This window comes from Rissa tridactyla, chromosome 2, assembly GCF_028500815.1.
Source record: "Rissa tridactyla isolate bRisTri1 chromosome 2, bRisTri1.patW.cur.20221130, whole genome shotgun sequence".
NCBI lineage: Eukaryota > Metazoa > Chordata > Aves > Charadriiformes > Laridae > Rissa > Rissa tridactyla.
Genome location: NC_071467.1, coordinates 127,760,716 through 127,786,831, shown reverse-complemented (window position 1 = coordinate 127,786,831; position 26,116 = coordinate 127,760,716). Strand labels below are relative to the sequence as shown.

At 37.4% G+C, this 26,116-nt stretch overlaps 1 protein-coding gene across 1 annotated transcript in view; it reads left to right on the top strand.

Moving 5' to 3' along the window:
- Positions 1–26,116, top strand: part of KCNH8 (potassium voltage-gated channel subfamily H member 8) — a 190,249-nt gene that overhangs the window by 112,610 nt on the left and 51,523 nt on the right. The window contains exons 6-7 of the mRNA XM_054191617.1: positions 954–1,111; positions 6,766–6,973. Of these exons, the coding sequence (XP_054047592.1) occupies positions 954–1,111; positions 6,766–6,973 (366 nt within the window). The remainder of the gene's footprint in view (positions 1–953; positions 1,112–6,765; positions 6,974–26,116) is intronic.

The window sequence follows — 26,116 nt, the reverse complement described above, 5'->3', positions numbered from 1 at the left end:
ACTCTGAATGTCTTCCTAACACTTGGGATCACTTCTTTCTCTTTTATGAGATGGTCTTCAACATGAGGCATTACAATTTGCAAGGCAGCAGAATAATTATCTTGCTCTAAAACACCGGCCTTGATGGTTGGCTGCACCCTTTTCTGACATTGTAAGAATTATACAAGTAGTTCTCGCTAATGTTGGTAGAAACTGGGTACATCGCTTGAGGACAGATTATAGTCTTTGTCTTGTAGGACATGAAAATAATTGAGACTCTGTTGTCAAGACCTGAGCTTTTCTTTGAGTGTTAATGTGTTTTGGCAAGACATGTCAAAACTATATCTCATATTGAAAGACACTCATCCTGGAATGTTAGATAGGAACATGCAAAATGCACAAGCCACCAAGAAATTCATATCTCCACCATAGCCCAAAAGCTGTTTTTTTCAAGTGAGTTCAGCATTTTTCAGTTGATAAACAAGTGGTTATCCTTGAGGATGACATTTGCTTTCTGTGCTGGACAGTTATCACTAAAACAAAGTTTCAGTTACACCTTTTAAATAAAGTAATTAATGATTTTCAATATTTCAAAAGAGACATAAATGGGTTCTATGCACAACGATCATACCCTCATTTTTCATTAAGAAAAATACTGTACCAATATTTGGTGCTGTTTAAAGAGTAATGTGGGTTTGGTTTTCTTTTAATTCAAGCTCCCTTTGAAATCAGTGAGTTTTAAATGTTTTAAACATTCTGGTTTTTCCTTAAAAAGAACACCATTGTGCATTAATTGATTTAACTCTATGTATGTGTATCTCTTACCACTATATTTTATTTGTTTCTGTATTAGATTCTGCATCTGATTTTTGCCATGCATAAGAAAAACAACCGGTGTTATGGTGGATTCCTGGTGTTATCCCCAGGAATCAGGAAGTCACTCTCTCTGATTCTCTTCATTCTTTGTCAAGCAGATATTATTTTAAATTTCCGAACAACATATGTCAGCAAGTCTGGCCAAGTTATATTTGAAGCAAGATCTATTTGTATCCACTACGTGACTACCTGGTTCATCATTGATTTAATTGCTGCACTTCCTTTTGATCTTCTTTATGCTTTCAACGTCACTGTGGTAAGTACTAACATGTCTTTTTTAATTGTTCTTTATTCAAGAGGCATTTGATAGTTGTTTGTTTCCTCCAGATCTGGAGACTAAAACTGAATGAACTAAAATACCCTGGTATCTTTTTCAGCTTTGTAGTCTATTTTCACATCGGATGCTGAAGGCCGGAATACAATGTAATTGTACATGTTGATTAAAATTATTACAAGGGTGGTGTGTCATAGTGGCCATTCATTATTATGAAACACATATGTACCATCTTTTTTTTTAATCAATTATCCTTACTTTGTAAACAGTTGTACCTGTTTTAGCTTCATATTTACTTACTGTACTCAAGTTCATGTCCCTGTGGCTTTTGCTGTCTTGTGCTGCATAAGTTCAATTAATTTTTCAAGACTCATAAATTGTTACTGTGGTAAAGTAAATCATTGCTATGGTCAATATAGTCAGCATTCTTCATTCAGCTGGAAATCTTCTTTCTCTTTACCTCTGTATTCTAGTGCAAAAATTACAGCATGATCGTGAATTTTTTTGTGTGCTAATATGTATTACTTACAATTGTCATTAACTTTGGCTTTGGTTTCAAATAATCTTTTTTAGGAATATAATGACAAAATGCTTAAGCCGCTTTGAAAAAAAGTGTGGATCTAATGTTTGGTGATGCCACAATCTGATGTATTACATTTGTATTGGTTGATTTATGCTAGGACAAAGGTTTTATAGCCTTATTAGATTTAAAAGAATCTACTAAGCAACAAAAAAAACCCCAAACAAACAAAAAAACCCAAACAGCCCCCTGCCCATCCAAATCAGAAAGTTTAATTTTGGAAAAAAAATGTTGGCAGAGCTTTCTCAATTTTGTGGATTTTTCACATAAGAGACTTAGGCTTTTAAACTGTTCACTTTCTAGTTCTCAGAATTTTGATCTTTTGTGAACAGATGCACTCAATCTCATTTTCATTAAATGTGAGTTACAGATAAGTACGTAGATGATAGGACAGACGCACACCAGAAAAAAAACATAGAACACTAGACAGCAAGCTTCCCATGTAAAGTATCCGCTTTGGTTTTAGTTCCGTTTCCTTTGGTGATCTCCCTTTTCACTCCATTTGTTACATTAAGAACTGTCAATCTGATGCTAGTGCAGTAGCTTTTAAAACCAGACTGTTAATAGTTCCACATTTTTCAATAACTGGTGGGTTATAAAAGCCCAAACCACGACAGTAATCTATTTAAATACACTACTGTCTCAGTTTATCGCTTACATTAAAACCAAACAGCCAATATAACTGTGTTGCTTTAATTTCAATTAAGAATTTTTCATTGAATGAACCAGGTCTGATCTTTTCCTTCAAGAGAAAATGAAAAAAACCAAAATTGATATATTTTTTCTTTTTTTTTTTTTTTTCATTGGAAAGACTGATATGCTTTCCATACTGAATTCTGGAAAATAAAGAATTGTCCAATAATTATTTCTACAGTTAAAATGTCACAATATTAAGAATGCTACTATAACATGATTAATACACATCTATCTCTTGTACTTTTAAACCTTTTTTACCCTAATAAGATCACTTATATGGTGACTGAGAATATCCAGGGACATTGAAATGTCCCTCTGCTAGTAGTGGATCCTTAATGAGATAATTAATGATAGATTAAGTCCTAACACTAAGCCGCAAGTAATAAACGATATATAGCCATGTTGATCTCATAATTAACATTGACTGGCAGGCATAGCTCCCTGCATGCTCCAAGAGTTAAATACCTTGTTAAAAACTTTTGAAGAGTCCAATCTGCTTCCTTCATTTGATTTGGCCCAACTTTGGTAGCTAGCTGCTATATGGCAAAGACCACTACCTTGCAGAGAGTCAAAGGCCGACCTTCTTTTCTCTCTAGTAACTGAGAGCAAATCCAGAATTCAGGAGTCTGCTCCCTGCGTTTACCCCAGCAAACTCAGTCAGTTTGTTCTCTATATGATTCCTCAACGGGAACACAGTGCCTTACTATATCATATTTCTTATTGTGCCAAGACTTGGCAACTGTTAATATAATCCTCAAGATAAGAATGACTATCAATTGTTTCAAGAGTGGGGGGCGGTGTTAACCACAATCCACTGTTTTCAGACTTTATGATTTAATAAGCCATTTCCTCATGTCTGTTCTCAGATTTTCACTTCATCGACCCTCAGATGTTGCCTCAACAGAACGGTGAGAAGGGGCATCAGGGAGCATCTCACTCCTTTGCTGTTCAGGCCCCAGCACAAAGGCTAAACCTTTAGGGATACTCTAAATTCTGCAAGCTATAGGTATAGTGCCATACATACCTACGTATGTATGGCACATAAATGTCCTCCTCCAGTTGGAGATTTGTAGAGTTAGAGTGCGTGAAAGAGCTGTGGTCTCTCACCATCCTTGGAGATATTTTGAAAGAAAAAGAGTGAAACTGTATGAGTTGGCTCCTGTACCACATGACACTCTGGAGGTCTGAGACCTCAGGCACATTCATGCCTAACCTCAGCGCCTGCTGAGACACCAGCTCCTTCCATCCTTGTATTCATCTGACATAAAGGATCCCTTTAGCTGTGGAAATGTGGTGCAAAATGCTGTCAAAGTAAAAAACAGGCCATTAAGCACTAAGTATAATGATTGAATTTGCTCCTCTCTGGGTAACTATTGGTAGTTATAGAGCAAGAGTATCATTTTTTGAGGAAAACCAACTAACCAAGCAGACAAAAAGGATTAAAGATCCCTGCCAATAATCATTTCTTAAAATGTATCATGTTTCCTTATTAATTCCTTTTATGTTCTAGGAGATGATTCTTCCAAGCAGAGAATTTCATCATTTCAGTTTGTAACAACTTTATTTCTCAGTATTTCTCAGCACTATGCTACAACTGAGTTTGTGTTCGTTTTAGAGAAAATTCTGTCTCTGTCATTTTGACAGAAAAAGGTTAACCCAGCTAGTCTAAAATGATTAACCAAATGGAAAATTTAGATGTTTTTATATCTGTGGGCAAAGCAAAATCTATGCAGGCACAATTATGAGTGCTGACTCCTCGTTTTGTCTTTCTAAATTTGTGATGTAGAAAAGAAAGCTGCCTGATAGCATTTCAGGTCTTCCATTGACAGATTGGACACAATACAAGAAGAGCATTTGGCATGATTAATGAGAAAATTCAGAGTAATTACATATGATTAATCACATCTGTGTTCAAATTTATGGAGAAATTATTTTGAAATTAGGTGGTCTTTAGGCCTTAAAATGAAACATGTCTCCACATTAAAAAGAATATTATGATATCTGATTCACTGTTTTTATATCTGTCAGCATTCTGTATTTTAATAAAAATGGTCAGAATTTAGTCACAAGTGATAATTGGCCTCGCACACTTATTTTAACAGCCCTTTTGAAATTTCTTATTTGTAAGAATCTAATAAAAAGATAATTTCACCTAGGTCATCATTATTTGGATGTGATGTGGTAGAACATAGGCACCCATGTAAAGATGAAGGCTCCAATGTGAAGGCCGTAGCACATACACAATCATTATATATGTGTTTATATTACTGCAAGACCTTGAAGAGTCAGTCACGAATAGGGATCCCTTTATGTTAAGAGTGCAACAAAACCATGTTTGCTTCAAACAAGCTGATGAGAGAGAAGAAAAGGAGACTTTGGGAAATGAATTACCACAGAAAAAGAGGCAGTTGGTACTGTGGCATGGCATTCAATTAGAATAATTATATTTTAATGGTTATATTATTATATTAATACAAACATGGCAATTCCTTCAAATATTTTACAGCCTTCTGCCTCAGACTTGCAGATATTCTTGTGCTTAAAGCCACAGATGTAACTAATTTCGCTGACTTGTAGATGACGTAAGACGGATAAAAGAAATGCAAGAAGAGAGGACCTTGTAATTGTTTGTATGCTCTAACATCAGATCTTATTCCTGACAGTACTGAACTTCAAAATATTTTTTAAAAAGTCATGTTTTTGTTGATTTTCTTTTTTCCCCTGCTACATACATGAGAAAAAATGTAAAGGTTCTTGAGGGAAGAAAAAAAAAGAAGCAATGGGCAGTAAATACTGCATGAAGAAGCTCATGGGAAAATTACTTATGCACTGTCAAAACTGTAGTAGCAAAAACAAAAAGTTTGTGGATTTTTAAATTTTCTTTTTTACAGATTTCCCACCTACTTAATTCCTGAGATTGGAATAAAATCAATGAATTGTTAAGTCTTCATGAATAAATCTGAAATACCCCATGTTACAGAATTTATCGGTCAACCTGGACCTAGCTCTTAGTGAATGCACACCTATAAAATTAAGTTTTCTGATTATTAGTTTTGGTAACAGAAACAGAAAGGCTTAGCTTCAGGTTATTCTGGATTAGGAAAAGCAAAAGGATGTTGATTGAGCTGTGCTTTTAGATTTTCTTTTCAGAGTGCTCATTTGAGTGTTCTGGGAAAGCTGTGGGAGACATGTCAAGTTTGATGTTATTTTTCTAGCTGATGTGTGTATCCTGTGTCAGCCAGGTACCTAGTAGGCATTAATCCTAATGTCTCATTAATGAAAGGGGGAAAAAAAGGTTACTGTTAATGAAAATTATGCCTATTTAATCTTCAAAAAATTAAACTAAAAATATTTAGGATCTTAATCTGCGTATTGTTTGCTAAATCTACCCAACAGCTGAAACATGAGCCAAGTCTATTCCATGCAAAGCTGGGAGCTGTGCACATTCCGGTGTGGATGTAGGTTGGAGGATGCTCTGGAGCGGATGGGGTCATCCAGGGACTGCTCGCTTTGGGCATTGCTGCACCTCCTCGGAGGCCAGAGACCATAAACTTCGTAAACTGATGTATACTTAGGGTGCTGAGCACCTTGGGTGCTGCTTTTGCCACATGTACTTGAAAGGCAAAAATATTTTAGGTAAAGGAACTTAAGCAGTAGCATTAGAAGTTTTAATACAAGCTTTTTTGGATCCCAACTTGGTATAGTGCAGTAAAATGTGCCCAGGCTCTGGAACACAGGTTTAAATCTGAAGAACAAATCTGAGTCTCCACTTACTTCTCTGCTTCCTTGTTCTGCAAAATATCTGCTATAAGTTATTGCTTCTTCTAGGCTTAATTATTAAGCTGGTTTCGTCTCATACATAGTTGAGTTAGGCGTACTCTTTGGCTGTTATCAGAAACTGAAAATCATCCTGTGCTTGAAGATGTTTGTTGTGTGGTATCCTATGGGAATCAAATGAACACTGGTCAGTTTGGCAATTATGTTTCTATTCTAGAGCAGGGAAGGACCTATTTTTGCACAAACACAAATTTTTAAGTTAAATCCAAAAGAAGATTTTGCATGAAAAAAAAAAAAGACAAAATGAAAGATCTCCCAGTATTTCAAGTTTGCTTCATTTAAATCAGAAACTGTAAATAATTATGTACACAGCAGAAGTAAACACTTTTTTTAACTATCCTTTTTTCTATTCTCTGCTGTCTTAAGATTTAGTCTAATCATAACACGCAGCTATGTGTCTGAATGAAGAGTGGGCAAAAATTCAGACAGCTTATAAAAGATAGAGTTTCTGTTCATTGAAGCAAGAGAACTATGTGATAGAAGTCAACTGCTGACAAGTTGTTTTCTCTCCCTGTGCTCCCAGGTTTCTCTTGTCCACCTCCTAAAGACAGTGCGGTTGCTACGCCTCTTGCGTCTCCTTCAGAAGTTGGATCGTTACTCCCAGCACAGCACAATCGTTCTCACGCTTCTCATGTCCATGTTTGCCTTGCTTGCTCACTGGATGGCCTGCATTTGGTATGTCATAGGGAAAAGGGAGATGGAACAGAACAACCCCCTTACCTGGGACATAGGTAAGTTCTTCTTTTCACTGTATACATACACATATATATGTACACGTGTGTATATATACATATGTATGTATGTAAATATATATAAACACATGTATATGTCACTCAATATTTCCTTTTTTTGTTTAATCTTATGCAATTATTTAGTGTTGTTTGTAGAGAAGAGGAAGAGGTTGGTGCTCTGAATTTAAGGTCAATCTGAAAAAGTTAAAATCAAAAGAAAATGGGCAAAGTAGAAAACAATGAGATTTTTAAGGATGATTCAACGTTTGGGAAATTGAGGTTCTGAATACAAAAGGGATATATGGACTGTGTAGAAGAGTAGATGAGAAAGTTCATCCTGTTTTTGCAAATTAGGCAAATTCTTCAACAGAGGCATTCCCTTGAGTGAGCTGATTATTCCTTACTATACATTGAAACAGATAGGCCCTGAAATGCCTTCAAGTTAAAAACTCCCTTCGGAAATATTGTGTAGCTGTTTTGCAGGCTCTTTTGCACAGCAGACGAGGTGTTTATCAGTGGAGAGATGGTTTTGGAATGCTTAATTTTGATTCAGTGTTTAGTTTCTACCCCCCCACTTCATCCTGATTTCATTGAGTGTTCCAGATTAACTCTTTAGATTTTAAGCTTCTCCTTTTTTGGTTAAGGTTTATTATTGCTTCTAAGGGTTGTACCCATGTATGATGGTACAATGGGGAAACAACATACCTCGTATAGGAGCCTGGCCTCACCAGGTACTTGTACACTGTTGGAGGTGTGTTACCTGCTAGTGCAACAGCTGATGCTCCACATCTTCCCATGTGGGTCATTCTGGCTTTACTTTAGGGGTGTATTTCTTCTGCTGTCTTTCTCAGGCGCCACATCAATATCAAGCATCCCTTTTTCTCCCTTCTCTTTCTGGTTCCTTTTGTTCTGCCTTTTTAATTCTACTTGTATTTACCTTTAGCCTAAATCTATTATGCGTTCACTGAAGCAGGAGAGGAAACAAGGCCAGCAATAAAATTAATTGGAAGGGGGAAGCCCTGCTAGTTTTCTTTGCTGCTAGATACTAAAGACATGATTAAAAACTATATGAATAATTTAGAATATGTATCTTATCTGTGAGAGGAAAAGAAGGCACGTCTCTCTTCATAAACAAAGAGTATCTAATGGTGAGACAGCATTTCCCAACAGAAAAAAATATTTGTTGGGGGAATGATGCAAACACCTGTGACTAAAGGCTCAATGACGTGCGTTCAAGCTGCAGTATGCCCTACTCTTGTCTCCTTTAGTTTCTTTCTTCTCTCTTCACCCCATTACCGTCTATCTAAATATCATCTAATAACTGTAAATCTGAAGGAAAAATTACAAGCATGTTACAGGTGCCTGACCTCAGATGAGGTGAGGATGCTGTGTCAGGAAGGGGAAAAGAAGAAAGGAAGCCCAATAAACACATCTTGTCCATAGGTTACTGAAAGCTTTGTGGAGTCTTTTTATTCTTCTAGTTGGTTGTTTATTTCTCCTTCCCTTTGTAAACCAGGTCTGTGACCTGCTGCTGAACTCCTCATAGAGTGCCAACCTCTCAAAGAAAAGACTGCAGCTGTAGGGGAGCATATACAAAGAAAGCCCACTGTGCACAAATTGGTCAAATACTGCTAACAGAAAAACAAATCTAGATAATAATAATAATAAAAAAAAAAAAAGAAGAATGTCTCTGGCAGGAAGAAGCTATGAAGACACATTGTCAGCTTATGTAGGCCACAAATGATAGCTGATTTCAAAGCATTCATTGTAGTCCCAATGATGAGGATGGGCTGCGTCCCTGCTCCCCAGTGGGGCTGCTGACCGCATTCCCCATGCAACCTGTCCCTCTCCTTTTTCCCTGAGCCAAGGCCACATTCAGGAAATTGTCCTCGTATCCCCTAGGACTCTTGGCATTTATTAGTACGAAAACATTAACTTTCACCCCTCAGTTTTGTCTTCTCTTGGGCAATGGCAGTAATAAGCAAATGTACCAACAGACTCATTAGAACAAACCCCAGTTTAACCGGAACGGAGCCGTTTCATGGAAGTCTCATCCCACAGTGAAGAGTGGGGTATCTGGGTTACCACACGCTGATCATCTTCTAGCAGGCTTCCTAGGCAGGAACTGCTCCTTAAAAGCCTCTCACCACTGGCTCATCTCAACGTGAGACCCGGTGACCTTCCCTGGACAGCTGCAGGCAATGCACCTCCCCAGCAATGGGCCAAGGCACTTCTTGGTGGTGTGTCCTGCTAGGCTTTAGACTCCTACCTGGCAAAAGGGCTTTGCTGTTGAGCATACAGCCTCATCTTATTTTAGTCTTTTTCCAAAAGTGTGGTTTTGCATTCTTGTCTGGAAAGCTGTTCTGCTGTCTTCATGGATAGCGTCTAAAATATTTAGATGCTATAAATGTATAATAATAATTATACTGCAATGACTTCTGCAAAGCTCCTACAAATATTAGTTCTGTATCTGACAGAATGGCTAGTTCTAAGTTTTCTCTAGCACTAAGTTAAATATTTTATGGCTTTGAAGATTTGTTTGGGGTTTTTTGTTTGTTTGTTTTTTAAGGGAAATGCTTTTAAAATGTTTAAGTATTAGAAACTGATTTTTTAAAAAAGAGGTCATAAAACTCCAGATACCTGGCATGAAGCCACTATTTTGCAAAGACCACGTCAACGTTGATAAAATTTCTGTTTAAGCTTGTGTCACATATAAGAGCAGAAAAATAAGATTATGTAATTTCTTCAATCAGTGCAAATTCTATTGCTCTCCACATGCAAACTACTTGCTGGTGAAACACACTGAAGTCAAGTCTTGGCCCTTTGTGTGCTATAATCTTTGCTGCTGTGGTGCTACACAGCTGATTATATGTAGCTAGCTTTTCTTTTCACCTTAAGAATACTTCGAATGACCAGTCTGCTACACCTCACAGCATCCATGTAGGTGATATATTGAGGGGCGAACAGTAGGTGTGATTTAGGGTATGAGTGAGTAAGCAAAGTAAAATGAGATATGGAAATCATAATAAATCACAAACAAATAACGCACACAGTAGAGATGTTGCTTGGGGTATAATAAAGGTAGTGTTATTGTAAGGCACTGAGGATATTCTGTTCTCCTGTATGAAGGCCTTAAGCGGAAATTTTTGTGCCGTTTTGTGGATGTAAAAGATTTCTTACTGCAGGCAAAGTAATAGAATATGATCCTTACTCTTGTATTTACAGGTCTTAATTTTTAAACTTTTAATTTTATTACATTAATATCAAAACTGGATACTGAAGTTTCCATCAATAGGTCTTATACAAAGTTCATTCCAGGCATTAGGAGGTTTTCTAATTGTCAGCATTAAAAAATACAATGTAAAAAATGTAATTACTATACTTTTTTATTGAAAGGAATGTGTCTCCCCCTTGGAAAGTATGCTTCTTGTTTTCGGTGTGTCTCAGGTGGTGTCTGCTTCAAAAACGGGTACCCTGGATATGGATCCTTCAATGAATACAACAGCTGAAATATAGGGACAGGTTTGTTCTAAGAAAGGAAAACCATGCCTGGAATAAAAAGAAGATTTCTTTGCCTTTTATGTTTGCTTCTATTTTGGGGGGGAGAGGCAGAGGGAGAAAGAAGCTTTTAGCAACTTCCTTACCCCATTTAGTGCTTCCTCAGAATGCCTGTGGCACAGATTTCAAGACCAAGATTTTTCTAACACATAAAGCAAACATTTTGAAGCTGCAGTATTGTTAACATAATACTTTGGACCTTGCTGTGCCATCAGATATGCACCATAGCCCAGATCTCACAACATTGACTTTAGTGGGAGTAGCATTTGCTTCTGTGTATCTATTTCTCTGGCTAATTTAAACAAATGAGGTCCTTAATTTGCATTTGGGTTGGGGCAATGGGAGTGATAAAGTTCTCCCTATGAAAATACCCTGAACCGAAAAGTGTATTTGCTTTGTTCTTGCTGGGCCTAATTATAAGCCTTTATTTCATTTTTTGTCCTTCTTTAGGCAACATTCTCATTGCAAATAATTTAAAAACTTGGTTACATTCACAAATTTAGCCACGTGGTTGCACAATGAAAAAGATGTAGTGTCTGGGAACGTTATTCATGAACTGTCAAGATGTGGTAGATTGGGACATATACCTGTGTAATATAATGTTAAAATCTGGATCTCTTGCTTAGCTCTAGTATTGCTATTTTAACTGATTACATGAGGTATTTGGAAGATATGCAGTATGGCCGCTGTTTTCAGGTGCTAGAAACCTTTACCTCAGCAAGTTCTTCCATCTCAGGAAACAGTTGTTCCACATGCAGCAGCTTGACTCTAATGTCTGATGAAACCCTGACTCCTGGACTGGTCATTCCCACCCGCCTGTACCCACCCGGTACGCTCCATGTCCTGCTTTTCCATTCTAGCTTTTTCAAATCCCTGTCTGTTACATTCCACCTTGTTCCCCTCGTTTGTTCTCATTGGTGAAACAGATGTTTCCCTGAGACATGGCATGATTTTCAGCAACCTGTAAAAATAAGATTAATTTTCTGTTAGCTGATACAGAGTAGAGGCTAGACTGTGTTGAGGTTCCTGGCTGATCCCACCACTCTAATTCCATTGACTTCAACACATTGGCTCTCGTTTCGATAGGTTTAACTGGTATCAGATTTAGGCATAGGTTCTTTATTTGCTGTCTGCTGTTTTGAATTAGTATATACTGAGCTATTCCCCTTCAAGTTCTTATCAAATATGAGAGATGACTTTTAGATCTGTCTCTATGGGAAACGGACAATATTGAAAATGTTTCCTGTTGCTAAAGGCATTCATTCTGTGGGAACCATATGAGCTGTTGAAATTCAGCTGTCTTGAGTGTAGTGAGAAGATTACGAGAAGGCCAAGAGTCAGGATGCTGGTTCCCTTAGATAGTCTAAGCTGTCAGTTATAATTTGTGTAATTGTCTTGAAAATAAAATCCTTCCTGTCCACCAGAAATTCAGCTGCAACTTCTTATTAGTCCACCCACAGTACCACTTACAATATTCTCACTACAGAGGAGTTGTTATCAAAGCAAAATTAAAAAAAAAAAATCCAAAACCAAAAAAAACCCCACCTGTGCTTTTATAGAAAATAAAGTATATGTGTTTACTTTGGGAGAAGCTTTGAAATCAGGTCTGTAAAGGCTATTCTTCAGTTATTTAAATCTTTATTTCAAGGAAATACCTTCACTCTCATCTCAGGATTTTACTCATTTTCTATTAATTTTATAAATTACAGCACTTCTGAAAACCAGAACTCAATCATGACTGAACCACTGTACTTTCACGTACTCTGCAATAGATATCTTCCCCCACACACACTTTGTTTATCACACACTTGCAGCCAGACCCTCTAAAGGGACTTAAATGCCTGGCTCCCAGTGAATGATGTACGCCCTGAGTTAGGTCTCAGGGCAATGGGTGGCAGATTTAGGTGCAGAATGAGGTACATAGCACCTGAGTGGAACCAGTAGGAAATGCTGAAAATAGGGTTTTTGCCATCAGGCTCTTTCACTCGAGGTTTATATGCCTCACACTGGGCTGCAGGGAAGTTATAATCCCTTTTCACAGGTACAGAAGGACATATATGTTTTATGTAATGGAATTTAACATAGAAATGCCTCAAATAGTGTCTATCCAAACTGGTAAACCTAGCAGCGTTGAGTTTTCTGAAAGTTTACTTGTGTTTGCTCAGCGTTGCACCTCTGCTAGTCAGGATTGCCCCTCTCTGCAGCAGTTCATGCACTCTTCTGAGCCTGCACAAGCAGCTTGGGTTTGTCTCCATCTAGAGCACAGATGTGAAGTAGGTGAAAAGTAGGCGAGAAGTTCACCAGTAGATTCTGATGAAAAACAAAACAAAAGGCCACTGATTTCTTTTGGTCACAGAAGGAGGGAGAGGCATTGTTACCGAATTTCACTTTTCTTCAGCATGGGGTTCAGGCACTGGAACTTGTGTTTAAGGTACAGAAAATACAGGTACATGGCAAACATCTTTAAGAGAGCACCATATCCTGGTGTATGGGTTACTTCATTTGGCTTTCTTTCTGGGCAGCTCTCTTCTTGAGTCCTAGTTGTTTTTTTCTTTCCCAAACTGATGTGATTTGCACAGAGGAATGGCCAACGCCTGAGTCTCTACACAGAGTCTCCAGTGTCCAGGCGAAGCTAGAGATGAAGGCTTGGACTCTCCAAGGCTGAGGAGAACAGAGATCTTAAGTCTTTCACATTTCTTTTTACCAGTGAGGTATTAGGTGAGATGACGATCCACATACTCATTTGCAATTAAATTTGCTAGAGCTATACAGTGGTGGGTGAGAGAAGAAGAAGAGTTCACAACTACTTTCCCCATTGAGTCCTTCAGGGAATTTAGATGCAGGGGCAAGGTGACTGAAGGATCCCCACTGCGTGCAGATAGGAGAGATGCTCTGAGTGTTTTAATCACACAGAGATGGTGGCATTTCTGGCCTGATGCCAAAGTTGGCTGATACCGACTGTCCAAAACATAGACGTCTAATGTCTTAGATGAAAACTTTATGTTACACTCTTGAACTTGGGTTCCTAAACTCTGTCCAAATCCTTTGTGGCTCCCTGGTAGCTTCAGCCTTATCAGAATTTCGTAAGTCAGCATCAAGCTGGAATATTCATTAAGAGAGTCATCGCCCTGTAACTCCCTCGAGTTTCAACAGCTTGGGAAGTTTTCAGTGCTTTGAAGCCTTTTCCAAGCTTATGCTAGGAAACCTGAGGCAGCCTTTGTTAGTTTTCTTAAGGTCCTGAGATATTTTGCCAGGAACTCTGAAGGTGCAGATTTAAGCATATCCTTGACAAGGGATACTTGCGGCATCGGTACATTTATTCAGTTTAAAACTCAGGCTGTCGTCTTTTCAAAAGAAAGACTGTTTTTAGATATGCGTATCTGCTAGTTCTTCCTCAAATAATGTATGTTAGTGAGCTGACACAAGTTTCTGTTGCTCTTGGACCCAGCAAAACCATGGAGGAAGTAATAATAGAAATCATATTGGAAAAATCAGCATCATTACTCCCGTTCTTGGTCAATATAATGTATAATTTGTTAAAAAAATAATTAGTTAACTCTTGATTCAGCATTTTCATGTTATGTTAATCCTCATAATGTATTTAGAAGCAGGTAAATATCCATGTATCATGAAGTTTTGCAAAGCAGTTTAATGACTTAAATGGCTAGATGGGACAAAAGAGTTGGTATAAAACTTGAGATAGAGGCTTGGGTTTTATTTTTCTTTTTTTTATATATGAATTGTCTTAACTATTAATGGTGCCAGATCATTCCAGCTCCGTCTCTGTACAACATCTCCTACTGTTAGAGAATTAATAAATTTGTTTCTGAATGTGATGTGAGTTTTTACCAAATCCAAGCATTCAAAAAACAGAAAAAAAAGTAAATAAAATAGTGAGATTTTAAAAATGCGTAATTGTCAGTCTACTTTTGAACCCTCTGAGATTCCTATTTTCAACATATTCTTAGCAACATTGGTGACCAGGAAGTTAATTTTAAGAAGTTATGAAAAGCTGAGATTTTGTGTGATCACAGATCTCCAGGTACTGGGGCTGTCAGGAAGATCAGCTAACAAAAGACATGGGGTGAAACTATAGTGCTCAGGAATGATCATGTTTTGGACCCAGTTGATGTAAGTGTTTGGTGCGTGCAGGTACATGTACCTATTTCTGGATTCCAGACCTAGGAGTTTGAGTCTGGACCTAGGACAAAACAGCTTCTAGTAATTTCAACAAATGTTCAACTTATTAAGAACTATTAGTAATGAACTACGATTGGAGTCTTGGGAAAGACTGAAGCTGGCACCTGCCTTTGCATTGCCAGTCTGGTGGCAAGGTTCAGCATTCCCAGCACTCCCTGGTCTGTTTTGATCATGTCTGTTGAGGGTGGGAACAGCAGTTCAGTTTGTTTTGTTGCATTCATAGAACTAAGTGGATCCTTTTCACTGCCAGAGAGAGTACTTGTAAATTTCCAAGGCTCTTGGCCAAGAAATCTGTACATTAGTCTATAAAATATTGGTCTAGTTTCACCCCTCCAAACACACACATCCATCAGGTTAGAATTGGCACGTGTAGATTTATGAGTCTATGCAGGGGAAGAAATAGCTTCATGCTGACTAAATTGTACAAGGCATCATTCACTTGCCGTGATTAGTTGCTCATTTCAGTCTGTCATCTCTGTACCTGAATGTTTGATTTTAATCTCTCTTTCAGTCTGCTTGGTAATGTTTTTGATTATTGGTATTCTTAATTCTTTGTCATCGGTAATAACAGAACCTGTTACTTTGGAACGATGGTCCTTTCTGTTTTTTAAGAGGCAACTTTAAGAAAAAGTATTTTAAAAATATAGTTGTGTCATGCATTAGTGCTGACATCTTCAATTTAGTAAAATGAATTACAATGCTCTGTTGACCTGGCATATCTGTATTGAAGGTCCATTGTTGCGTGGAATATACATACCTGTATACTTCCCTGTTTATTTTGTATGTCGAGGCAGCGAGGCTGAAAATTCACTTCTAATTAGTATATTAAGGAAATGGTTGATGGTTACCACTCTTGTGAAGTATTTTGGGGCATCAGTATCTAAGAGATTCAGCCAACTAGTTTCCATTATTTCTTGCAGGACTTACATGAAATAATTAGCCCCTGGACTGTCATACACAATTAATAAATAGGAATAAACTAGACAACCAAAACAAGATGATTACTTTGAAGCTATGAAACTTTTTAAAGCACTCATCTCACAAATAATTACAAACAGCACTTCTTAATGTTGTACATCCTTTGAAAAAGACAAGAACATACCACAGTACTGAAGAATTTCGCACTGATGATGTATTGTAAGGCAGTTGAAACAGAAATTTTAAACCCCGGGAGAATATCTTACACTAGAAGGCTTTTAAATACTTGCAGTGTTTTTTGAATCCTTTTGAGTTTTACTGCTTAGTAAAAGTAATGCTTTTATTGTACGCACAATGTGTACATTTTCCATGAATTAATGTTTGAGGTTCAAAATTTCTAGTCTTGTAAGAACTAAAATAGATAAGTTCATTAAAATCATGAATTATAGTGAATAAATGTACTTATTTGTTTCAAAACAACTAAAAAATATTTCTTTAAATTCTGCTGGATATCTTACCTGAATGGTTGAAACAATTCTGGTGTAGAATATGATATATGAGGCCCAATTTGGAGAGGCTTACATATGAAATAAAACTTCTTCTTTTAGCTGATTGTGTTACACTTTTGAATAAGTATAATTAGGGAGGGAAAGGTCCTTCTTTTTTTTTGAAGAGGAAATCCCATTTGCAGAGAATCAGTTATGCACAATTATTAGTACAATGCAAGCAGAGGCATATGTTTTTTCATTCATCAGTCTGCTAGAATAGACCCAGATAAAAAAAAAACACAAGGTGGTTTTATATGCACAGCTGTAATCACCTGGACGTGTGCTGGAAGCGTGTGTGGAAACCTGTCTGCACATGGTAAAGACCTACGCTTACAAATGAAGGTCTCATAAAGGCTTACCTGAAAACCTGGCCCTACTTTTCTGCCTGCTATATATGTAAAACATACTTTCTAGGAAAGATTTTCTTTATTAACATCCCTCATTTCAGACCTGCGTATACCAGTCCTTGTCAGGATTTAAAATATAAATTTAAATTTTAAAATATCCATAGAAACTAATTGTGTGGAAATAATTCAGTTTTGCATTTGAAAACCCAAAACACTATTTTTGTGATGGAGCTGTGCCAAACCAAAATGTCATTTACTGAACTGAACTGAAACTTTTCCTTTGCATTTAGTTTAACATTAATTTGTATTTCAGCTGCTTCAGGCCATACTAGTTTTTATTCTGCCATTCTTCCACGCTGTTCTTTTCTACAGGCTCAGTTCCTTGATTAAACTATATTTTCCTTTACATACCATACTTTGCCTTCTGATTGAACCCTTTTAGCAATCACAAAATACCCCAGGACTGAGATACCCCATTGGATTTGCAGCCCAGAAAAAATAGGGATGAAAGTACCTTATAAAAGGGAGTGTGAGGGTTTTATGTAGTCATTAATACATTTCCAATATTTCGTACCTAGGACAAAAATTTTAGACAATTTTTAAGTGAAAAGTAAAAATCTGGTGTATGGATGAAGCCCCTGAGGTTTGACAAAGTTGAAAGTGTCCTGCTGTGTCTAACTGCAGATTACCTTCATGTTGTTCATTAATTCCACAAAGCAGTTTTTATCGCAGTGGAAAAGCTGTATCTGGACCAATTTCTGCAGCCATAATAGAAATTCTCAGCACCACGTGTAGGGGGAAAATCTGCTCAGTATAAACCCCATAAGAGGGAATAGTCCCAAGAGGTAAAATAACACCATGATCTTTCCACATGGCTTCTGTAATGAGAATGCCATAGGGTATAATTTATTGAAAGTTGCAAATAATGTGCATAAAAGCCTCGCTCAGTCAATTAGAAATTACATCAGAGTCTTTAAGCCTTAACTGCTGTACTTTGCATCAAAGAAATGTTGGCTGGAGAGAACCTCTGGCGTTTATTTAGTCCAGCCAGGTAGCTGAAACAGGACAATCACCAACCAGGTCAGACGCAGCTTGCTCCATCCAAGCCCTGACAACTAGCAAGGCTGGGGAGGCCTCCATCTCTTTGCGTAGCTTGTTCTAGGGTTACACTACCCTCCTTGGAGAGCTTTGTAGCAGTTTGCTAAAACATTAGTGTCTATTGCACATTGGTGTAATAGGATGTTTTGTTAGGATTTCTCAGAAATTTCTACGTTTGGTTTCAAAGCTCATGGCTTGGCTGTTCAAATTACAATGCCTCAATCCAGTTTAAACCCACAAAACCTTTGCTATATATTTTGAAATCTTTTCAGCAGCTTTAATATTTGATTGTACTGCCTCTTTCAGCCCCATCACACAGGTAGAGATCCTAGGGTGTTAGAATGCCACACTGCATTCCATAGACATCCCATAATGACTAAAATTGGTTTTCTTTTCTTCTATAGTGCAAGCATGCCTTACATTTTTAATCTAGAAACCTCCTTTGTGTATATTCCTATTTTCTATTTATTTATCCTTTTTCCTCCCCTTTAACTGAGCAGGTGCTTGGTAAAAGAAGGGTTTTCCTGCTACCAGAGTAGAAAAATGATTTCCCTGTAAAAATGAGAAAATTATTCAAGACTCTTCTCTTGCCAGACTTTCTTCCATTTTCACATAGCTTGGAAAATATTTGTGTTTCTTTGGTACTTTCAAGTGACAGTGCTTAAAGCTAACTAGTAGCTACTTTTAGCAAAAGAAACGGATGTGGAGTTGTGAGAGTATGTCATGGCGTTCTACAGTCTGTAAAGTTTTATGCAAGCCAGATTCTGTAAAACTAATTATACCTAGTTATTCCAAATAGTTTTTCTTTGTCAGATCTAAGATAGCTATAGATAAAAATGCTAATGCTTAGGATTTCCTTATGTCATGCACTTCGTAAAGACCTGTCAGATCTGCAGATGGTATTATTTCAGTACTGCTGTAATTTACACAAACTTTAAACACATAGTGTGCTCTCCCATTAAGACACTGGCTTTCTTCTTTATTTTTTATTCCTTTTTTACATCAGGCCTTCGTTACATTGCAAATTCTTGTTTTGCTATTATGTTAAGATACCATCTGGAATAAAATAGCCCCTGTTGTTGATTTTCCCCTCACAAAAGCCAAATATCAACTTCCTTGATTCAAGTGACGCATAGGAAAAAAACAAAAAAACCCAAAACAAAACAGATTAAAAAATGTTACTTAGGCTCTAGGTTCAAGGATTAGAAAATTAAGGCAAGGCAAGAGCAAATAAAGTGTTAACACTGTTTATCATATGGCTGCCTGACTGCAGCAGGGTCCTGGGCCAGAAAGCAACACGGTGGCTCCTGAGGTAAGAACGCAGAGATGATATTGCAAAATCTATGGAGCAAGCAAGGAGAGGATAATAGGGAGGGTTAGCACACTTAGCTGTTATCTAACTAGCATGGACGCTATTACTGTAGAAGACAAGGAGAAATGGATGTCACGTAGACGGCAAGAGTCTACGCTGACCCCAACTGAACTCCATCCTGTCATGTCGTCCCCTGTGTGATTACGCAGGCCATGCAGGCGAAAACTAGCAAGGTTTTGTTGCAATTCCGCGATTACTCTTTCATTTGTAGTTAGACCTACTAAAGGAAATAGCTTCTGTGCTGAGGCACCCACCCCTGGTTTACCAAGTTGGGAGGCTGCATTTGAACCGGTAGAAGCTGCTGAAAATAGTCTTGATGGCTGGAGTGGGGGAGACGGGGGGAGCGGGGAAGGCATTGACTCCCAGGGACCACCGATCGCATTACTCAGCTTTGAGAAGTGGAGAAAACTCTTGCAGAGGAGTCCAAAAGTAAACAGCCCCACTCTCGCAGATCGCAGGGGGTTAAACAGGCAGTATGAAAATACATGTAGCATATTTTACTGCTTTTATAAAAAATATAGTCCTCTTGATATCTTGCTGTTGCAAATAGTACCTTCTTTTACAGAGATTTTAAGGTATTGATTACCACTGTCATTGCCCCCAGGAGAAACTATTTGCAGATTCAGAGTCAAGACTGTTAATATACTCGCTGTTAGGACTGAGAAATTGCCATGTAAATAAAGTACTGAAGGACTTTAGCATGAATTTCTCTGATGGTGAAACCTCAGGAGGTGAGAACATCAGGGCGGATATCACGTTGCACACATACGGACCCAAAGTTTTGCTAGCAACCTCAAAACTGACATTCTTCAAGGTTTTGTTCTGTGGGAAATTTTGCATATTTTGATAATAAAGGTTTCATTTTAATGTGATCTGTATTGCTTATGGAGGAGGGTACTTTATTCTTAAAAAAGACAGGAGGAAGGTATCGCATGTAGTAGCTCAAACCCTTTTTGTCATGATTTAGACTTCAAACACAGAAAACTGCAAAGCAGGTTTGTAACACTTCAGCTGAGAGCATTAAAAAAGAGTCATTACCATTAATTTTATTGCAACAGCACCTGGGATCATAGTTATGAGTCAAGACCCTCTTGTCTCCATTGCTGAATTAACACAGGATAAAAAGGCTGCTCTTGCCCAAAAGGGGATTACACTCTAAATATAAGATAAGAAAGGCTCTAACAGATGGGTGCAGATTGTTGGAGCGCAGGGAAGCAAAGATAGACGTGCTCTTTGCACTGAATGGACTAGAAGCACTAACATTTCTAATTCCAAGCTTAGCCGCAAGGCATTTGATAGCCCGGAAAAGGACAGTAACAGCCAGTTTGCCCAGGGAGCAGTAAGGTTAAAGGCTGAGACTCTGTGAAGTGACAGTGACCATCTCCTTGAAGGAGATGATTTGCAAATGATTGCTATATTTCTAATTATATATTTGCAATTTTATTACTTAAATTAGCTATATGTTTAGACTTGCATGTTTTATCTGTAATCTAAAACTTATATGAACATTATAAGATATTACAAAAAGGCAGTTAATTTAGTTATGTTATTAATTTCTCTTGGGTTAGGAACCCTAAAAAAAATCTTACCTTTTTTGGGGAGGAGGGGAAAAAACAGGAAAATAAAATTTAAAAAATGTTAGAAAGCATTTATCTTCACTACAAATAAATTAATGACAATAGAGCTGTTTATAAACTCTTCCCAGTAAAAATAAAAAGTTTAATTAAAATAATTAGCTATATATAGTACTTTCTATGTATTGACTGCCACAGTCATGGAAAGTTGATATTGAAAATATCACTATCTATTTCTTTCAATGAAGTGGGGAAGAGAAAAAAACCTGCTGACTTGCAAAAGCAAGAAGGATTTAAATCTTCCACATATCCAAATATAGCTATCTGACAAATGACTGTTCAGAAGAGATGTACATGTTTACCAGAGAGAAGAAGGTTTTCCAGTACATTTCTTTTCTAAATTTACTTACTCTTTGATAAATGAGACCTAGTTCTGCAGGAATGCAGGTGCACTTACCATGTACACTGGAGCATCTATGCAACAGTATAAATGTTTAGCAAATTATCATAAAATATCAAGAGGAGTATGTTCCTTGCAGATCTGCTGAGTTAGCTCTGAAAACTCTTATACATAACTCTTATATGTAATATAGTCAGGTCTCTACCTTGGAATAAACCTTTATTGTGTGCTATGAGACTATTGCAAAGGTATATTGGAGGCTTCCTCATCAAAATGGACAAAAGACCTGTGCAGCTTTCTGATTTGTTTCGACACCTACAGAATAACAGTTGCATGTCCCAGAGGTGCAATCTGCAGCCTTATGGGGCAGCAGGGTAGTAACGCAGAGTAGGGGTGAGAGGGACAACCCACTCAAAGCCTGCCCAGTCAGCCTGCATGGCTGGCCCACCAAACGGGACAAGCTCAGCTATCCAGTTCACATTCCACATGGCAAACGGTCCTGGAGGAAAAGTTCTCCAGTAAAAACCACTATGGTCATGCAGAACACCAGCTAGCTTTTTGGAGACGGTCTTGGAGCTCCACTCAAAGGGACACGTCTCCTCCCATACCATTGCCTTCTTTTCTCTCTCACCAGAATATACGATAGTCATAGACATAAAATAACTTCGCTGGAAAGAGAGGGTTTTTTGCCATGTGATGAAGAAGAAATATAAGTGGCTAATTCACATGAACTATCCACCATCTTAAGAAATATTTGGGGCTCTGACTGGAACTGCATCTGGGCTGGTCCCCAGGGATTTGTCCAGCCCAGTAAAAGAAAAAGTAAAAGAGCAAAACGTTATTTTGCAAACAAAAGAAGATCGGACTTCATCTAGAAACGTTAATGTTTAATGCATGAACGTGGTTAGGTTCTGGCTAGAAACTGGGGCTTGAAATGGGTGAAGCTGTTGGTAATTCATGTGCACTGTGTTTTGTGTTGTGCAGCATTTTGCATTAGATGGAAGAGCTGCAGGACTCCACCCTATTTTTACATGTGACTAACCAAAGATTTTTTAAAAGATATCTTCCTAACATTGTTTTCTAATAAAATGCTGGCATTACAAGTATTTCATATCTAGCCTATTGCTCTACCACTTACATGAATGTGCTCAGGAGTGATCAACCAGAGAGACTTGGGAAATCGCATTATAATCCGTGCACCTATAGTGCCTTCACTGGGGTGGATTACAAGCTTCCCATGGGATAAAAAGTATCTCTCCTTGCACTTATGGCCTTCCAAAATGAAAATATAAATTATTTAACAGACCACACCTTGCCAATGACAAGAAATTAAATGCTCCCCACAAAGGAATTGTGTCATTATCTCCAAGGGGGCATCAATTTTACCATGAGAATACAGAAATTTTACTTTCTTATTCTAAGCAGTGATACTTGCAATTTAGAGTTGAGTTTTGCCAGATAATTAAAGCTTAATTGTCAGGTTTTCAGCATTTCTTTGGGCTCAGCTGTGTTTTTGTTGTTACCAGCAACATTACAATTAGATCTTAGATTTTTTTCTTTTTTTTTTTTTTGATTCCTTGATGGAGCACCTCTTCTTCCTGAAACTACTTAGTTCATTGAATATTTATTGCACCATGAAAACTTCATTTTCAGTGAGCACAATGGGTCAATATCTTATTATGACTTTGTTGAGTTACATGAGTTGATGCTCTACAAAATGTAATTATATTTGTGACAGCTTCTATGTATATATTCAATTAGAAATACAACAGCCAATTTATTTACAAAGGGTATTAGTCAACCTTACAAAAGAATTACATAGGATGTTACCTTTCAAATTGAATTAATTTTTGGAAGACCTGGCAAAGGTTAAGCTTGTATCTAAAAATGCTCTAACCAAAGAGACTATGCATTTATTTTGGAAAACTCCATGGGTTTTAAAAGGCTTTAAAACATCTGTCTCACTGTATATCTCTAGATGGTTACAAACTTTCTCTAAGGATCTAGGGAAAGATGCAGTTTCTTCTAGATCAGTGTCCAAGAAGAACACCAGTCAATGTATCTGCAAAGGGTACTCCATCGTTTAAGGCAGGCATGCAAAAGGAATGAAACACAAAAGTAACGATTTCACCTAGATGCCTTTGACTACAGAGGTTGGTGTATATTGAGTGTGCAAGCCTGATGGAGCAGTGGGGCATACGCGGACCTTCAATTTTCATCTTTGTTTTTCTTTTCTGACTGCACTGTGTCCAAATTCAGACTTTCTCTGGTTGATGCTACAGATGCTCGAAAATCAGTGGTAGAATTCCCAAAATCTAGCAGAGGGTTACAATTTCACCTGACATTTTTTTATTTGATCCGTAAGAACTAGAAATTAACTAGATGCAAAGATATGGCCCAGATCTCAGCATTATTAGAAGCATGTTTGTGCCTTGGATTTTGTCTCATGTCCAGCTCTTACTTCATTTGTTAATTTGGGAAGAGGTGTAATACAAATTCTATCCAGTTTCTCTGCAATGGAAGTCAAATGGCATTTTAGTTGAATCTATCCATTCCTTGTGTCCACTTCTAGTATGACAGCGACCCTAAAATTTGCTACTCGTGAATCTTCATATATAATTTTGGAGAAAAGATGTCTTATCAACATATGTTTCTGAGAAGGGCATGGTTTTGAAACTCTCAACTATTTTTCTTCTCATTTTAAAATATTGTATTTCTTGTCACTGACATTGTTTGCAAGTTCCCCAAAATATGCTGTTAATTATTTCACATGGAGGTTTAAATTATATATATAGCATTTACATAAATGAAGGCTTTATTTTTGTTTATGCATTAGGCTTTAAAGAGATGAACATCTCAGATCTGAAGCATGAAATCTTCTTATAAAATTTGTTCTCTCCCCTCTAAAGATTTTATCTACTTAATAGAAAGAGGCATAGAGTACTTGATAGAAAAGGGGTCATTTTTTTGATCTTTGATTACTTATTACAGGGATTTTTTTGTGATTTTTATAGTCTATAATGTGGGTGTTCATCAAGCAAAAGTGTATAAACTTTTATATATATCTGTAGAAAATGTTCTGTAATTTCCATCATGGTAATATCCACGTGCCTCACTTCTATTGGCACTTAAAAGTCCACTGAGCCCAGAGGTTAAGTATAATCTGCTTCTACAAGGTTAACGTAGTTAACTCTTCATTATCTGGATAAACTGGTGCAATAAATGCACCAGAATGGTACCAAGAATTATGACCCACCCAAAGGAAAATGTGGGGAAATACTAAAATAGGCATAAATTAGATTTTAAAATATACCGTTAGTGTGTCACAAAGGAAAGAGAAAGGTGATGCTATGAACTGTGGAGGGTAAATACCTCTGCCATGCATTGATCTGCAGCACTAATCTCCATATTTGCTGCGTGCATGGCAGTTCCCAGGCAGCCTCACTGGTGCCTGGGCTCTGGTCCCAGGGTCACAGAGGACAGCCTTGAGTGGCTTTGCGTGCCCCTACCACAAGGACTCCAGCCACAGGCAGTTGAGGTAAAACTGTGTTTCATATAGACCAAGTTAAATCTATTTCTTTTCTATGTCACGTAAAGAATTTCCCTCCACAAAATTTGACTATGTGGATGTGACTGCAGTAGATGTTCCTCTAGTTCTGTCACACTGTCAGTCTTATTCATACCCATTTTATGTCTCTTTCTAGTTTAAGAAAAATATATATAAATAAATCCATCATAGTAAAGAATGTACTCCATTAAGGACTGTGTTTCACAATGCAAAAATAAGAAAACACATTTTTAGAATAAATTATTTGGGGAATGACTTTAATATTTTTAAGCAGAGTTTCAGTGCTTGAGAAAAATGTTAACATCTTTCCTTTATCATATTTGTTTTCTGTCTCATTTTAGATGTCTACAGTTTACAGGAAAGTGTGCTAGCAAAATAAAGACCATGGGGAGCAGATTAATGCTAATGGTTCCTCATTGTCATGCAGCCATTATGCTTGTGTCTGTTGTACTAATATTGAAGTCTTTCTAGTCTAAATTTCATGCACTGCCACTTAACTTTTACTGATTTTGAATGTCAGATAATTCTCTCCTTCAAATATAGCCTCTAGGCCAGAGCTGTTCCTTTGTAGCCTGTGCTTATTGACACGTTATATAGGTGCACCTCAGGTTTCCTCTTACACGTGTAACAATAATTTATTATCTTCATTTTGAAAGGAGCATAAACTCCTGCTGTATTTTACTATTGTGCAATTATGCCATTTGGACACATATGACGGAGGTGCATTTTCACACTCCTAGAACCTGCAGCTGTGGGACACCGTCAGGGTTGTGGGGTTTTCTATTTTTAGTACATATTTTTTTTCTAATCTGGGTGAAAGAAAAGCCTGATTCATGCCTTATTTGTGGCCTGGTGCAATAAGGTCTGCCACGTTTACAGTCATCCAAAAGCAGTGGTTAAAAGTATGATTACTCCTGTCATCTCTGGAGGTCTTTAATCCTTAAACCATCTGCTCTGGTACCTGGGAGCCTCTCCTAACATGACAGGCAAAATTCCATCGTATAACCTATAACCTATAGGTTATACGTATACCTAACATATACATATAACGTATAAACCTATAAACAAGTGAGCAAGTTTTGTAACCAGTGAAAGGGTAACAGCAGTGTTCCACGGTATTAAGTGGTAGGAATGGTGCTGTTTAGTGTCCAGGGAAAAATGCAAATATTTTAGCAGGAAAAAATTGCAGATGTCAAAACCATCTTGACTAGACAGGGATTAAAAAGGCTTTGAGGATCCTGAGAAGAAATTGAATACTTTAAATGAGTAATCACCATGAGAACAGAGGCAATGATCATTCAATAATGCAGAGTCGTGCACACTAAAGTAGTAAAACAATTTGGTCTTCTTACATACCTCTAAATTTTGAATGCATTGTATCAGCCAAAACCAACTAGAGAGTAACTGTGAAAAATCCTTTGGAAGCAATCTTAAAAGCAAAACTAGTGTTTTAATGTCTAATGAGTAATAATTAGGGTTTGATAAGGTAGAGTATATTCATTATACTGTTATATAAAATGATGATATCATTTCATTTAAAACACAATGTTAGTTCTTGTC